The following is a 15,687-nucleotide window of genomic DNA, read 5'->3' on the forward strand; positions in this document are numbered from 1 at the left end:
GATTCTATCACTCAACAATTACTATAGGAATATTATAAAATTATTCATCTAAGCTAGAGGAAGAGAACCTTTTTTCTATCAGGGCCAATTTTTTTTAATGATTATAACATCACTTTCAGGCCATATAAAATTATCAAGAATCCAATAAGAACCCAAGTCATGGGAAGTAGTTGCATCTAGCTTTCAGCTCATTATTACCTTCAGTTGTTTTTGCAAGTAATTTCGTGAGCCTGACATTTCTGATCTAAGCTCTTGAGATTTTTTAAAAAAATTTATAAGAGGGCAGAGAATTTGTAAAAATGTGGAATAGAATATGTCTGATTAAAACTGTGAGGTAAGGTGCCTTTAAACATCACCTTTTCAGTTGCCCTAGAATAGAAGATAAAATAATGAGAAATGCCTTTGGAATATCACTTCTGCTGCTGTGTATGGTTTATGGATTGTTGTAGGAGGAGACCAGAAGCAGGATGATGAGTGAAGAAATTTTGGTTGAAACAGGATTGGAAATCAGTGATGAAGAACTGAACTTAGAATAACTATATAAATATGTGACAAGGTTTGGAAATTGGTCGGATATGTTAGATAAGAAAGAGGGAGGAATCAATAGTGCAGATCTGTTTGACCATTGGAAAAAATAAGGAAATTCAGTAGAAAGTACAGTTTCCCCATCCTTCCACCTCCCCAATCCCTTGAAAACATAATGAGTTTTGTTTTGAACATTTTAAAATTTAAATGCCCACAGGACGTCTACTTCAACATGTTTCATAGATAGTTGGTAATGTAGGACTAGAGCCTAGGAGAGACAGTAGGGCTGAATATATAAATCTGGGAGTTATCAACCTGAAATGATAATTATTTCCATGTGAGGTGATGCAATCACCAAAAGAGTATGTGTAGAGAGAGAAGAGAAAAGCCAGGACAAACCTTTGCCAAGGGAACAAGATATGGATTATGAACCACTAGGGATCAGACAGACTTGGTAAAAGAACCAAGAATCATTAGTGACACAAAAGCAGAAGAGAGAATTTTGAGGATCAGGTGGGCCTTGATCTCCTGCACTGGGGAAAGGGGGTTGATTTCTAGATGATTCCTAGCTTCTTTCTAGCTTCTTCTTCAATAATTTGCTTGATCACAGCGTCATGAGTACTCATCTCTGTGTTTTATCTGCTAAATCAATGGTTCTCAAACTTTTTTGGACTCAGAACCCCTTTTAAATTCTTAAAAATTATTGACGAACCTAAAGATAAAGGTTTTATCTACCAATATATTACAAATGAAATTGGATAAAGTATTAAAATATTGATTTTAAAATAATATAACCCATTACATGCTAAATGTACATCTATGTATTCCTGCTTGGCTCATATGAATTATGCTGCTTAACCTTTCTACCTGTTTGACTCTTATAAAATGGGAAAAATAAATAAAATATTCTACTGTTTGCTTTTTTGAAAAGCACTGTGATTAAGTAAATGTCAACAAACAGAAGTGGAAGGACTTTGAATCCAGAAGAAAAAGGAGGAGAGCTTTCATAAATTCCAGTTGGCAGTAATATTTATTAAGCATTTCTATATTAAGTAGACATTGCTACAGTGTTTTCTGTTTCACTGATGAGATTGAAGTATAAAGGCTGCTTACTACATGTGTAATCTGTAACCTAACTTAAATGTCCCTCTTCTGATACATTATGTCATGAATAGTGACTGTGTTTCCTGGCATTTAAGCTGCCAGTATTTTTCTTAGTTTATAAATGAAATAGGCAGGTAGGTGGTATAGTGGATAGAACACTAGGTCTGGAATTAGGCAGACTCATCTTTGTGAGTTCAAATCCAGCCTCAGACACTAATTGACTGTGTGATCCTGGTATCCATTTAACTCTATTTGTATCAGTTTCCTCATCTGTAAAATGAGTTTGAGAAGGAAATGGCAAACACTCCAGTATATATGTGAAAAAAAAAAACCCAAATTGGAGTCACGAAGAGATAAAAAGGACCAATAGCAACTAAGCAACAACATAAATAAGGTGGATTTACCCAAGTAATATTTTTATTATAAATCTATTAGAGAATTTAAGGCAGCTGATGTAAAAGGTTGGTCTTTGGATTTAGAAATGTGTATTTAGTTTCTAATATTTCCTCCGTCTTCAACAAGTTGTTTAATTTTCACAAGTCACTTAACATCCTTGCATCTAATTTCCTCTTCTGTAAAATGAGAGGGACTGGATGATCCCTTCCAGCTCTAAAAGTTTTCAATTCTATGGTTATGCAAGAGTGTTCTGCATGGCTGATGTCTTTCCATATCATTCGATCTTCTAATATTGAGATTAGGATGAACAAGTTACATTAATCCTTTTTCTTTCCCCATTTCCCTCGTTCCCCCAAAAAATCTTTTTTGTAATCGTTCTTCAGCACTCCTTGAAATAACACAGCTGAAATAGATAAGTGTATTGGGGATTTGCATCTAGAGGCAGTGATTCTCTTTTTCTACCCCCTAGCTGAGACAGATGGGGTGTCCTGTAAATAGAGTCTGGGGCCTGGAGTCAGGAAAACCTAGGTCCAAATTCAATTCCAAATACTTCCCTGTATTTGGGTAAGTCATTTAATCCTATCTGGCTCAGTTTCCTCAACTGTGAAATAGGAATAACAGCATCTATTTTGAAGGGTTGTTATAAGAATCAAATGACTGTCAATAAAAAGTTATTAAAAAAATATCAAATGAAACATTTGCAAAGTTTAGTTCCTGGCACATAAGAGCTGATATAAAAATGCTTATTCCCTTCCTTTTTTCTTCTTCCCTCCTCTCTCCTGTATTTTTTTTTTAAACCATCCATGATGGGGAGTATGATATGGGACTTTGGCTGTTGAATGAAAGAGCAAGGACATTGATCAGTAGTCAATCAACTTGTTTGCCAGTCCTATGCTAGTTCATAAGATACAAATACAAACATGTTATATCATTTACTCCCATAGAACTCACATGGTAAGAAGGAGGGATGAAATGTGGCAACAAAAGGAAGTGTTCAGCAGGAAATATCTTCTGTTCAAGACCTATTTTTGCCCAAGAAATTTTTATGCAGCTTTGGCTTTATGGGTATATAAAATAAAGAAAGAAATCAAACATTTACTTATAATAAAGCATGAATTTATTTTAAAGCAATTTTTGGCATACTTGTAATTTTACCATTTATTAAAGACAAAAGCAAATGTGCATACTAATGAAATAGATGTACAATTTTTATTTTTACATAAATAAATAAATCTTGGCAAGATATTTAATACGTTTTGCTGTTGTCAAATTTTTTTGAGATCCCCACATTCAATTACATGACTCTGTAAGGGATTGTGACCCACAGTTTAAGAAGGTTTGACCTGGGGCAGCTAAGTGATAGAGGCACAGGGGATAGAATACCACCCCTGAACATTGGATTACTTGCTGTGATGGGGGGAGGGAGGAGGAGGGAAAAGAGGGAGAAAAATCTGAATCACAAGGTTTTGCAAAAGTGAATGTTGACAACTGTCTTTGCATATATTTGGAAAAATAAAGTACTATTTAAAAAAAAAAAAAGAAGAAGGAAGAGAGAGTCCTGACTGTGTTCAAATCCTGCCTTCAACACTGTGACCATAGACAAGTTATTTAATTTCTGAATTCACTTTTTTCTTTTACAAAAGGAGGTGCTTGGCTTAGGGGTCCTCAGAGGACCTTTTCCCACCTATATTTAGAATTCTTTGATTGGTCTTATTTAATGATCCCATACCTTTATGGAAGAATGGATCCTAAAGCAAGCTGAAAAATCCCTTTTCTAAATCACCTTTTTTTGTTTGTTTTTACTTAAAAGTTTCAGGTGCACAACTGCTTAATAGGTGTTTTTTATTATATATTTTAAAAATGATTATGGATTCTATTCTAAGACTATAACATGGTAACATACTTCTGGACAATTGACTCCATCATTTGGTAGTCCTTTGTGACAAAGGATTTTGGAAATAGAGCATGTTCAAAGAAAGAGATGGGAACTCAAAAACTGATTCTAACTGGAGAAATCCTCAATAATTGAAAACCTTTATTTGGACAGCCATCCAAAGAGAGGTGGAGTATAACATGGAAGGTCTTCTGTAAGAATAAGAAAAACATTGATGTTTCTTAGCATTCATATTCAACCAGATAAAGCCCCCGTACCTCTACTATTTAAAAGGGGATGGACCAGTAATTGATCCCTCTTGTTGAACAAGACTAGAGTAGTAAGCTATCAATGCCCATATAGAATTAAAATTTCCAAATGGAGGAAAAAATTCTAAGTTGCATTCTTGGTACACTCTGGTCCCATAAGCTTTCCAAAAAAAAAAAAGCCCTTACATATTGGATAGCCTCCTACATAGGAGGGTTGTATATACAAGAGTGTAATTATAGTTATTTGAAGGATATGGTGGGTCAATGCAGAAGATAGGAAAATAAAAAGAAAAGTTGTCAGCAGAAATTTATTTAAGAAAATATAACTATAATATGTTAACCCCTTTTCCTTTCTCTCTCTTTCCCCCAATACACACACACACACACACGCGCGCGCGCGAGCAAACGCACACACACACACATACACACACAGTCATCAACTTTCATATACGCTTAAGATATATATCATTTTAATGGCTTTTTAAATAAGGATTTATCTAAAGTTAGATTGGCTTTTCTATATGATAAAAAAAAACAAACAAAAAAAAAAAAACAAAAAACTATCCAATCTGGCTTTTCTGTAGATTAAAGTTAGACATAGATACTCCATGGAAATTGACTGCTAAGATCCTACTTAATATATGTCCATTTTGTCCCTGATTTTATCCTATCAGTTATGATGAAATAAGGGAAAAGAGACCATGGAAGTAACCTTCCTGCTGTCTTCATGTTTGCAACAATAAAGTGTTTCTCAGATCCATGATTTTGACATCTCTATCATAGAACTGACTGCTGCTAAAATAAACTTAAGGGATATGGTTTTTATTTTGCTTTCAAATCATTTTCCAGAAACTGCCCATCCAATTCAAAAAGAGATTAAGATCTGATTTTTTTTTTTTTTACAGCCATAACAGTGGTATACAAGGAGATGCCTCATTTATGAGTGTGTGTATACACACACACACACACACACACACACATGTTTATGGCCATAAATTGGGTAATTGTGCACCTAAGTGCTCCATTTCTTGTATTATTACCCAGTTTGTGCATATACAAATGAAGGCTTTTTCATGTACCTTCTGCAGTTTGGGACTTATGATTTAAAGAGAAAGCAATATGTTTTTCTTCTGGTAGCTGGTTATTTTTTATTCATGCATCTGTTCCTGGTCAGTCATAATATGTATCAATTTAGAGGAAAAATATAAAATATATCCACTAATGGTGCCTTAACTGTTTAAAAAAATAGCCATCTGCTTTGTGCTGAACAGATGTTCCTACTTAATAGTGGCCCAGGTACTTAATAGTTCTTTCTGCTTGTTTGGTTACATAAGAAATATTGAAAAGCTATGCATTTTATTATCTTTTTAAGCCTTTGATTAGAAATTTGGAAGTTTCCAAGCAACTATAATAAAATATTTTCCTCAACCTAATGGTGGTGAAAGATTGACACATTTTATATCCAATTTTCCTTTGTAAAATGACTAGTCCAGTAATTCATTGAATTTGGAAAGCACTTTTTGTGTTAATCAATTGAATAATATACTAAGGTAACTTATGGAATTACAACCTAATGTCAATTTGTTGGGTGGTCACCAAGAAAACCACTCTTTTCTTAGTAACTTCTCTATTTTGTTTAATTGGGCGTTTCTTTATTATTTTGAACAGGTAATGACGTAAAATATTGAATTGTGATGGAGAGTCCCAATTTAAAAGTGGGGAATGGTTGAAAATGGAAAATGAAAAAAAAATCAAATACTTATTTGATGATGTGGAACTAGGAATTGGTTCTACTTGTAAATGTAGTTATACATTCCATAATCACTGCATTTATTTGGTGCAGAAAGGCTGTTGAACCTAATCTTACACCTTAGTATAGTTTTGGAGCCTTCCTTATCACATTCATATTAGACTAATTTGGGCTTTCCTTGATATGTTATATTTAAAAGGGATGTATTGCATCCTTTTTTTAGCATATTTCTCTGTTCTCTTGAGCAATTATTTAACTTGTTGACTCATTTGTTAATGGGCCTTACAAATTTTTGTCCCACTGGATTTTGATAGTATTGATTATTTTATATAAAATTCTTCGACATTTCCTGAAGGACAAAAGCTAGTTTAAATTAAAACAGGCATTATTAGAGTTATGCTAGAATAGTAGCTTTGAATTGAGTTCCATTACTGCTTGCCATCTAGGGGAGGGGGTGGAAGGAGGGAGGGGAAAAAAATCAGAACAGAAACGAGTGCAAGGGATAATGTTGTAAAAAAAAAAAAAATTATCCTGGCATGGATTCTGTCAATATAAAGTAATTATTAAATAAAAATTAAAAAAAATTGAGTTCTATTTATAGACATGTGAAAGATATTTGATACTGACAGAGACTTTTGCCTTCTTACCTATCCTGATTTTATTTCTTATCACATTTAGATAATGAAAGTAATTACCTCTGCTAAGCACAAACTGGCTATTAGATTATAACAGTACAACAACACTTTTGGTTTTTAATGGTATAAAGTTAGCTTTCTACAGATTTAACTGACTTCAGGAGAGATTAATGACGGTGTCACATTGCAATGAGAATCTGCATCAAAATTTGGATCCATATCTTCTTGACTTCATGCACTTTTCTTTCTCACTAGTCCATGTTATTTCTGGATCCTCATGGTTAATTCAGAATTGTATCTGACCTCTGGGAGAATGGATGTATTAGACTGGGGGGTGGGGGTTGGGAAGAAAGATAGTCAAAACAGTTATTTGGAAATAGTAAAAAAGTGGAGAATTATTCTTTGCTTCTTTAAGCAATCCTCAAGAAAGGATATTCCTTTCTATTTTTGCTCCTAATGTTTTCTACCTAAGAAGAGAGAAATTTAGTAGCAGTTTTTATTGTGCTGTTTGATATAGTGATTTTCAGAGTTATTAATAACGCTTAGCAAATATGAATGTATTGTTGCATAATTTGTTATCTAAATGAATATATTTTGTTTCTTATCCTGTAGGATACCAGAAGGTCCCATGGAGCAGGGACCAGCTGCAGGAAGGGTACGTGCTTTAGAAGAACAGCTTTTAAAAGCCAAAGAACAGATAGAAAATTATAAGAAGCAAACCAGAAATGGTTGGTGACTATACCACTTTTAATTTTTGCTTTATCACAAATATTTGAAATTTTCTGCTCAGCCAAGTTTTGGAAATGCTAATATTCTTATGCTCTTCAATAACAGGTCTAGGAAAGGATCACGAAATACTGAGGAGGAGGATTGAAAATGGCGCAAAGGAGCTCTGGTTTTTTCTCCAGAGTGAATTGAAGAAATTGAAAAATTTAGAAGGAAGTCAACTCCAAAGACATGTGGATGAATTTCTATTTGATTTGGGTCATCAGGAAAGGTACTCTATTTTTTTTTTTTTTTTCTGGTTTTGAGAAGACCGATATCAGAATGGGACACAAATATTATTGTATATTAAATGAGTCCATATTTGGGATAATGACATCATTGATTTTAGATTTTATTTCAATAGATTGTGCTATATGAATTAAACATAGCATAGGAAACATTTTTAAGCTATATTTCTTAAAATCTTTTAAAAGTTAAATGCTCATGGTGTTGATGGTAATAACCAACAAACTAAAACATTTTTCTTTTAAAATTCATTTCAGATCTCTTTTTCATATGGGTTTATGTTAGAATTCTTACAAGGTGCTGAGTCAGTGGAATTGATAGGGACGATGGTAGTTTAGCAGGGTGCTTAACAGTTTTCTAGATGTACTTAGTACTTACTACAGTTTCACAAGATTCACACCTTTAAGAGAGCATGAGCCTCAAGCAGGATTGACTCCGGGAGATTCATAAGCCAGAGATGGCAGTCGGGCAGAACGAAGGAAGACAGAGAAGTGGTGGCAAGCTGTCTTGTGGAGAACACTGAAATCAAGATCCAGAAGGCCTCCAGAAAACTAGCCGAGCCCCAAGTGAAGGAGATAAGATTTTGGAAGAGACAATAAAGGATTTGGACTTTTAACTCCTGACTACATTTGGGGTATTTACTGAAGTGAAACTAAGGCTGCCTCCAGAAGCCCCTTGAGAAACCTGCTCCCAGAGAACATTATATTTTAGAGAAGAGAATATTACAGGTTTAATTTTAAAAGAATGCTATTTTTGTTGGATTATAGTACTTTTCAGTATTTACTGACAATGAAATTTTTTTAAAAGAAATATTAAAAATTTGACAATGGCTTTTGGTTGCTAATTAAAAGTTAATGGCCGAAAATGTTTGTAGCAGCCCTGTTTGTAGTGGCTAGAAACTGGAAAATGAATGGATGCCCATCAATTGGAGAATGGCTGGGTAAATTATGGTATATGAATGTTATGGAATATTATTGTTCTGTAAGAAATGACCAGCAGGATGAATACAGAGAGGATTGGCGAGACTTACATGAACTGATGCTAAGTGAAATGAGCAGAACCAGGAGATCATTATACACTTCGACAACGATATTGTATGAGGATGTATTCTGGTGGAAATGGATTTCTTTGACAAAGAGACCTGAGTTTCAATTGATAAATGATGGACAGAAGCAGCTACACCCAAAGAAAGAACATTGGGAAACGAATGTGAACTATCTGCATTTTTGTTTTTCTTCCCGGGTTATTTTTCCCTTCTGAATCCAATTCTCCCTATGCAACAAGAGAACTGTTCAATTCTGCAAACATATATTGTATCTAGGATATACTGTTACATATCTAACATATATAGGATCTTGCCATCTAGGGGAGGAGGTGGAAGGAGGGAGGGGAAAAATCGGAACAGAAATGAGTGCAAGGGATAATGTTGTAAAAAAAATTACCCTGGCATGGATTCTGTCAATATAAAGTTATTATTAAATAAAATTTTTAAAAAATGAAAAAAAAAAGTTAATGGCCAATTTTGAGTTAAAAAATTCCCACAGCATTCTATTAATGATCTTTCTCTTTCTATGGTAGAAATCGAAACTAGTTATTAGTGACTATTTAAATATGATTCTTAATTGCTATTCATGTAGGTAAAAAATAACAAAACTTATTTTGCACAATATTTTTAAAACGTGGAATAAAATAAATCTATTATCCATCATAAATACAGTGATGCTTGTCCTTGGACCTCTTATTTTCAAAGAGCTATATTACCAGTAGCATTCTAATAATAATTTATTTTCTTATTAATGAACAGTAAAAGAAATATTATATTTTCATTTCATACTCTTGTGAAGGAGAAAAAGCACTTTTCTAAAGAAGAGAGCCATATATACTAATGTCAACAATAATATTATTAGAAATTTTAAAAAAAATTCCCTTGTTTTAATAGAAAAAGCAAAAAAGAATTGTCATTTCATGGACATTTTTCCTTAGTACTAATAATTCTACAGGATTATTATTAAAGTGAGAATTTCAAATAGATTTAATTAATTACAGTAAATATTTTCTGCATGTCTGATGAATGAAGCCCTGGTGCAGTGGAGGCAATGCTGGATTTGGAATTAGAGAAATTAAATTTGAATCTCTGTTCTATTCCTGGTTTTATCTGTGCATCCTTAAACAAATTATTTAACTTCTGGTTCTCAGTTTCTTCATCTGTAAAGGAAAGATACTGAACTAGATGATCTCTTAAGTTCTCTTTTAGCTTGAAAACTGTGACTTAGGGTAATAGGCCTGGAGCTAGCAAAACCTGAGCTTAAATCCAGTCTTCAAACACTTACTTGCTGATTGGTCTTCAGGAAGTTACTCTTTGCTTTAGTTTCAACTCTAAAATGGGGTTAAGAATAGCTCCTACTTCATAGGATTCTTTTGAGCATTAAAGGAAATCATATTGTAAAAGGTACTTAATGCAGTGCCTGGCATATAGTAGGCACTATATATACCTATTAGCTAGATATTATTATCTTATCCTAATATATGTGTTCCCTGAAACATTTTGGAATTGATTGTGTGGCATGGGAGACTGACACAGGACCACCCAGCATATTGTGCTTTCATCAGAGAAGGTAGATGAGCAAAGTGGAATTGAAGTAGTTCAGAAGAAACAGGAGATGTTGACATTTAGAGCCCGGACCTGTGGCAGAGCATTCCAAGCTCATACTGGTTTGATTAGCCACAGTTACACAGACTGTTACTTGACTCTAAGAAAGTAATATCATTTTGGGCCTTTTCAATAATGAAGAACAACAACCAACTAATATTTGTGAGGCATCATGCTAGGTGTAGGATTTAGACATATGATTTTGAGAGGTGGAGCATGAAAACTAAACAACACACTTGAAAAAGCCAAAAAAGCTTGAGTTAACATCTGGCTTCAGACACTTATTAGCTGTGTGACTTAGGGTAAATCGTTTTACTTTTGTGTCCTTTAGTTTCCCCTTCTGGAACAGGAGAACATTCAGTGACCAATAAAGTTCCCTCCAGCTCTAAATCTATGCTAATATCACATATAAGAAAAGTTTAATTTAAATTCTTAGCACTGTTTTTATTCTTTATCTACAACACAGAACCAATTGTTAACAGACTTTTTCAGTACCTGTAATACTCTTTCAGGATATCATATAAGAGCTGAACAGGTTTTCAGCAAGGGCATTCATAGAAGAATTCTTGCTCTTATTCTGATTTTTATGTTGAATTTTCAACTTGAAAATTAGTTGTATGATAAATTTGTTTATACTTTTTGTCTAATTCCAAAAATTTGGTTATTCATTTTAGGTTTTTGATACATCAGGAAACATTTTTTAAAGAATTGTCATGGGGAGGGGAAAGAGAAAAATTTGGAACACAGGGTATTGCAAAAATGAATGTTGAAAACTATTTTTGCATGTATTTGGAAAAATAAAAAGCTGTTATAAAAACAATCATGTATTTCAATTAGTAACTATTATCTAACACCTTTATTTGGCATTCAAAACCGCAGTGAACTGGCTTTCTCCTACCTTTTTTATTTTCATGCATTCTATTCTCCTTCTTGTACTCTTGTGATCCAGTGTTTCTGGGCTCCCTGCTGTTGCTCACATGAGCTATCCATCTCTTGATTGCAGATACTTTCATTAGTTGTTCCTCCATTCGTGGAATTTCTCCCTTCTCTACACCTTCTCTTGGATTCCCTTGCTCTTTCAAGTTCCATCTTCTGGAAGAAGCCATTTTCATTCCCCTTTAGTTCTGGAGTCTTCCCTCTCTTTATTATCTACAGTTTTTTTGAGTTTAGAAGTTTATCCAGTCCTGTAAATAGGAGGAGAAAGAGGAAGGGTTGATAGAAGACAAGGTAGTGGGTGGAGTGAGTTTAAAAAAACCATTATTAAGAGGAGGGAGGAGAAGTGATAGGAGATAAGGTAGTAGGTGGGGTGGGTAAAAAAAATACAGAACTAAGGACAGTGTGGAAAGAGAACAAAAGTTTATATAGGGGAGAAAATAGAATGGAAGGAAATACAGAACTGGTAATCATAACTGTTAATGTGACTGGGAAAAACTTTCCTATAAAACAAAAGCAATTAGAGTGGATTAAAAAACAGAATCCTACAATATGTTGTTTACAAGAAACATATTTAACATAGACACATACAGAGTAAAGGTAAAAGGCTGGAACAGAATTTATTATCCTTCAGATGAAGTTAAAAAAAAGCAAGGGTAGCAATTCTGATCTCAGATAAAGCAAAAGTAAAAATAGATCTTATTAAAAAGATGAGGGAAAATACATCTTGATAAAGGGTACCATAAATAATAAAGTAATAACAATACCCAAATGTGTATATACAAAGTGATAGAGCAGGCAAATTCCTAGAGAAGATTTTAAGCCAGTTACAGGAAGAACTAGAGAGCAAAATTATTCTAGTGGGGGACGTCAATCTTTCCCTCTCAGAATCAGACAAATCTAATCACAAACAAAAAACTAAGAAGGTTAATAGGATCCTAGAAAACCTAGATATGATAAACCTGTGGAGAAAATTGAATAGGGACAGAAAGGAATACACTTTTTTCTCAGCAGTAAATGGCATCTACACAAAAACCTCATAATCAAATACAAAAAGGCAGAAATAGTAAGTGCTTTCTTTTCAAATCACAATGCAATAAAAATTATATTCAAGTAAAGACCAGATATATAGCTCTAGTAATGATATTGCTTGGTCATAGGATATACATGGTTTTATAACCCTTTGGGTATGGTTCTAAATTGATCTCCAGAATAATTGAACCAGTATACTACTTCACCAACAGTACATTCTTATCTTAAAATTTCCACATCCTCTCCAACGTTTGTCATTTTTATTTTTGTCATATAAGTCAATATTATAGGTATAAAGTGATAGCTTGGTTGTTTTAATTTGTGTTTCTCTATTAAGTAGTGATTTAGTACACTTTTTCATATAATAACTTTGATTATTTTATCTGAAAATTACTCATATTCTTTGACTGTTTATCAATTGAGGAATGACTTGTTTCTATAAATTTGTTTGAGTTCTCTATATTTGAGAAATGATGTCTTTATCAGAGAAATTTTCAAAAAGGTTTTTCAGTTATGATTACTGTGTTTTACCATTTATACCATTCTTCTCTCCTTTTAAACTTTCTCAAAAGTATTTTGCTTTTTAATTTTATCTCTCCCAGTTTACCTTTTTTTAAAAAAAAAAAATCAGTCTCTCCTCTCTTTTTCTTTTATTCCCTTTCTTTTTTACTTTCCTAGATGGTAACTTAAATTTCTATACCCAGCTGAGTTGGATATGTTATTCCGTCTTTGAGCTAATTCTAGTAAGAGTAAAGTTCAAGTATTAACACTCTTCCCACCTTCCCCTTTTATTATAGTGTGACTCTTTTATGTAAGAAAATTTATCCCCTTCTACCTCTTCTTTTTCCCTAGTGGGTTCCTCTTTCTTTCTTTCTTTCTTTGTTTCTTTGTTTCTTTCTCTTTTTTTTTTTTTTTGTTTAAGATATGCCATCATATTTAATTCATACTCTTGCCCCTCTGCCTTTGTATATCCCAATAATGAGAGTTGAGTTACAAGTGTCATCTTCCTATGTGGGAAGTTTCGCCTGTTTGAATCCCTTAACCATTTCATTTTCCTATTTACTTTTTTATGCTTCTCTTGAATTTGTATTTGAGTCTGTATTTTCTCTTCACTCTTTTCATCAGAAATACTTGCAGATTTTTTAATTCATGAAATGTCCGTTTTCCCCTGTCAAAGATTACACTCAGTTTTGTTGAAAAGGTGATTCTTAGTTGTAATCCTAACTTTTTTGCCTTTCTAATTTGAAGCCCTCCTTTTCTTTGATATAGAAGCTATTAAGTCTTATGTTAGCCTAACTGTGGCTCCACAATATTTGAATTGTTTTTTTCTGACTACTTGTAGTATTTTCTTCTTGACCTTAAACTCTAGAATTTGGCTATAATATTCTTGGGAGTTTTCATTTGGAGAGCTCTTTCAGAAGAGAATTAGTAGATTCTTTCATTTCTTTCAGCCCTCTGGTTCTAGAATATCAAGGCAGTTTTTCTTGATAATTTCTTGAAAGGTGATCATGTGTTTCAAATAGTCCATTAATTCTTAAATTATTTCTCCTGGGTTTGTTTTCTAGGTCAATTATTTATAGAACGAGATATTTTATATTTTATTCATTTTTTTTGTTGTTGTTGTTCTTTTTATATTGTTTGATAGTTCCACTTGGCTCAATTCTAATTTTTAAGGAATTATTTTCTATGTGAGTTTTTGTATATTCTTTTCCATTTGGCCAATTCTTCTTTTGGTCTTTTTAAAGGATTTTTTCCTTCACTGAATTTCCCCCCCACCCCCACTCCCATTTTCATTTGACCAGTTTTTAAAGTCTTCTCTTCAGTAAATTTTTGTATATTTTTGTCCATTTGGCCATTTCTGCTTTTCAAGATATTTTTCACTTATTGAATTGTTGTTGTTCCTCTTTTTTCACTGGTCTATTTTTAAAAGACATTATTTTGGGTATGTGCCTTCTTTATTGCTGACTCTTTTTTCATGGTTTTCTTATACTACTCTCATTTTTTTCTACCTCTTTTACTTGATATTTAAAAAAAAACTTTTTGAGATATTCCATGGCCTGAGAACAATTCATATTTTTTTTTGAAGCCTTAAATATAGCCTTTTCACTTTTTTGCCTTCTTTTGAGTTTATCTTCCATGTCAGGCTACTAACTTTCTGTAGTCAGAATTTTTTTCTGCTGTGATCATTTTTCCAGCCTATATCTTGACTTTTAACTCTATGCTATCATGAGGCTCTGCTTTAAAGATGGAGGGAACACTGTCCCAAGCTTCATGTTTTTTGTGCAGCTGTTTCGAGGGATAATTTGGGGGACCTGTCAAATTTTGGTTCTTCTTACGTGGTAGATTCTAGGGAGAAGTATGTTTACTACTTTCCTGGCCTGGGCTCTGATCTGTGAATGTCTGTAAGCACTCTATTCTGCCCTGGAGCTCTGACCAGCTCCCCTATGGCCAGAAGCTATGATGGGCTAGTTTTCCTTCTTGCCCTAGGCCTGAGACCTAGATTGATTATCAGCAATGAAATGGTCTTGCCACCTGTGACCTCCTTATGATCAGTGGTCTTGACCTCCTGTGGGGTTTAGAGCTTTAGAAATCACTGATGCCATTGATTCATTTGTCCTTAGTACCTCTGGCTGGTTTGCTGGGCACAGCATGTTGCTGGACTGTGTTCCACTATCACACTAATGCAGTAGGTCTTTCCTGCCAGCCTTCTAAGTTGTCTTCACCTGAAAAATTATTTGACACTGTGCTTTTGTGGGTTCTGCCGTGCCACATTTTGTTTTGAGATCTTTTGTAAAGTTATTTGAAGGGTTTTGGAGAGAGCTCAGGCAAATCCCCAATTTCTTCATGTCTTCCATTTTGGTTCCATCCCCATTATTTGTGTTTTAAAACAGAGATTGGCAAAATATGACCAGAGGGTCAAATTCAGTCTGCCCCCTCTTTTTTCTATGACCTTCAAGCCAGGAATGACCTTTATATTTTTAAGGTAGAACAGAACTTTATTTTTAAATATGAAAATTTAGCTGTGAGTGGTATAAAAGAAAAAACATCTATCTATACATACCATGAGCACCCATTTAATCCAACTCAACAATAATTGCTAAGAGCCCCATTCAGTATCTAGTATGCACTACCCATAAATATGGCATATCTTCAATCCTCTCATGATGAGAAAAGTAAACTGAAGTGATGGCAGCAAAACTTATTTATAATATTCAATCATCATAAAAAAAGTTATTTGAAAATAGAGGTTGGCAAATTATAGCACACAAGTCAAATCCCATCCAGTACCTGTTTTTTAAACTACTCACAAGCTAAGTTTTCATATTACTTGAATAAGGGAATGATAAAGCTCTTTGCAGGTGTTTTTATTCACTCAGAATAGCAGATGGAATAATTTCCATAGTTTTCTTGCCTTCTTTATAAGCCATTTGTCCCTAGACTATGACACTGTGGTGAATAAAGAAATATATGAAGTCCTTAGGTAATCTCATGTCAATTATCAAGGGTAG

General features: G+C 33.7%; 1 protein-coding gene across 3 annotated transcripts in view; it reads left to right on the top strand.

Annotated features, from left to right (window-relative positions):
• Positions 1–15,687, top strand: part of FUT8 (fucosyltransferase 8) — a 425,078-nt gene that overhangs the window by 256,163 nt on the left and 153,228 nt on the right. For all 3 annotated transcript variants that reach the window (XM_051977839.1, XM_051977837.1, XM_051977838.1), the window contains 2 exons: positions 7,165–7,280; positions 7,387–7,549. In XM_051977839.1, the coding sequence (XP_051833799.1) occupies positions 7,165–7,280; positions 7,387–7,549 (279 nt within the window). The remainder of the gene's footprint in view (positions 1–7,164; positions 7,281–7,386; positions 7,550–15,687) is intronic.

Source organism: Antechinus flavipes, chromosome 2 (genome assembly GCF_016432865.1).
Source record: "Antechinus flavipes isolate AdamAnt ecotype Samford, QLD, Australia chromosome 2, AdamAnt_v2, whole genome shotgun sequence".
Classification (NCBI taxonomy): domain Eukaryota; kingdom Metazoa; phylum Chordata; class Mammalia; order Dasyuromorphia; family Dasyuridae; genus Antechinus; species Antechinus flavipes.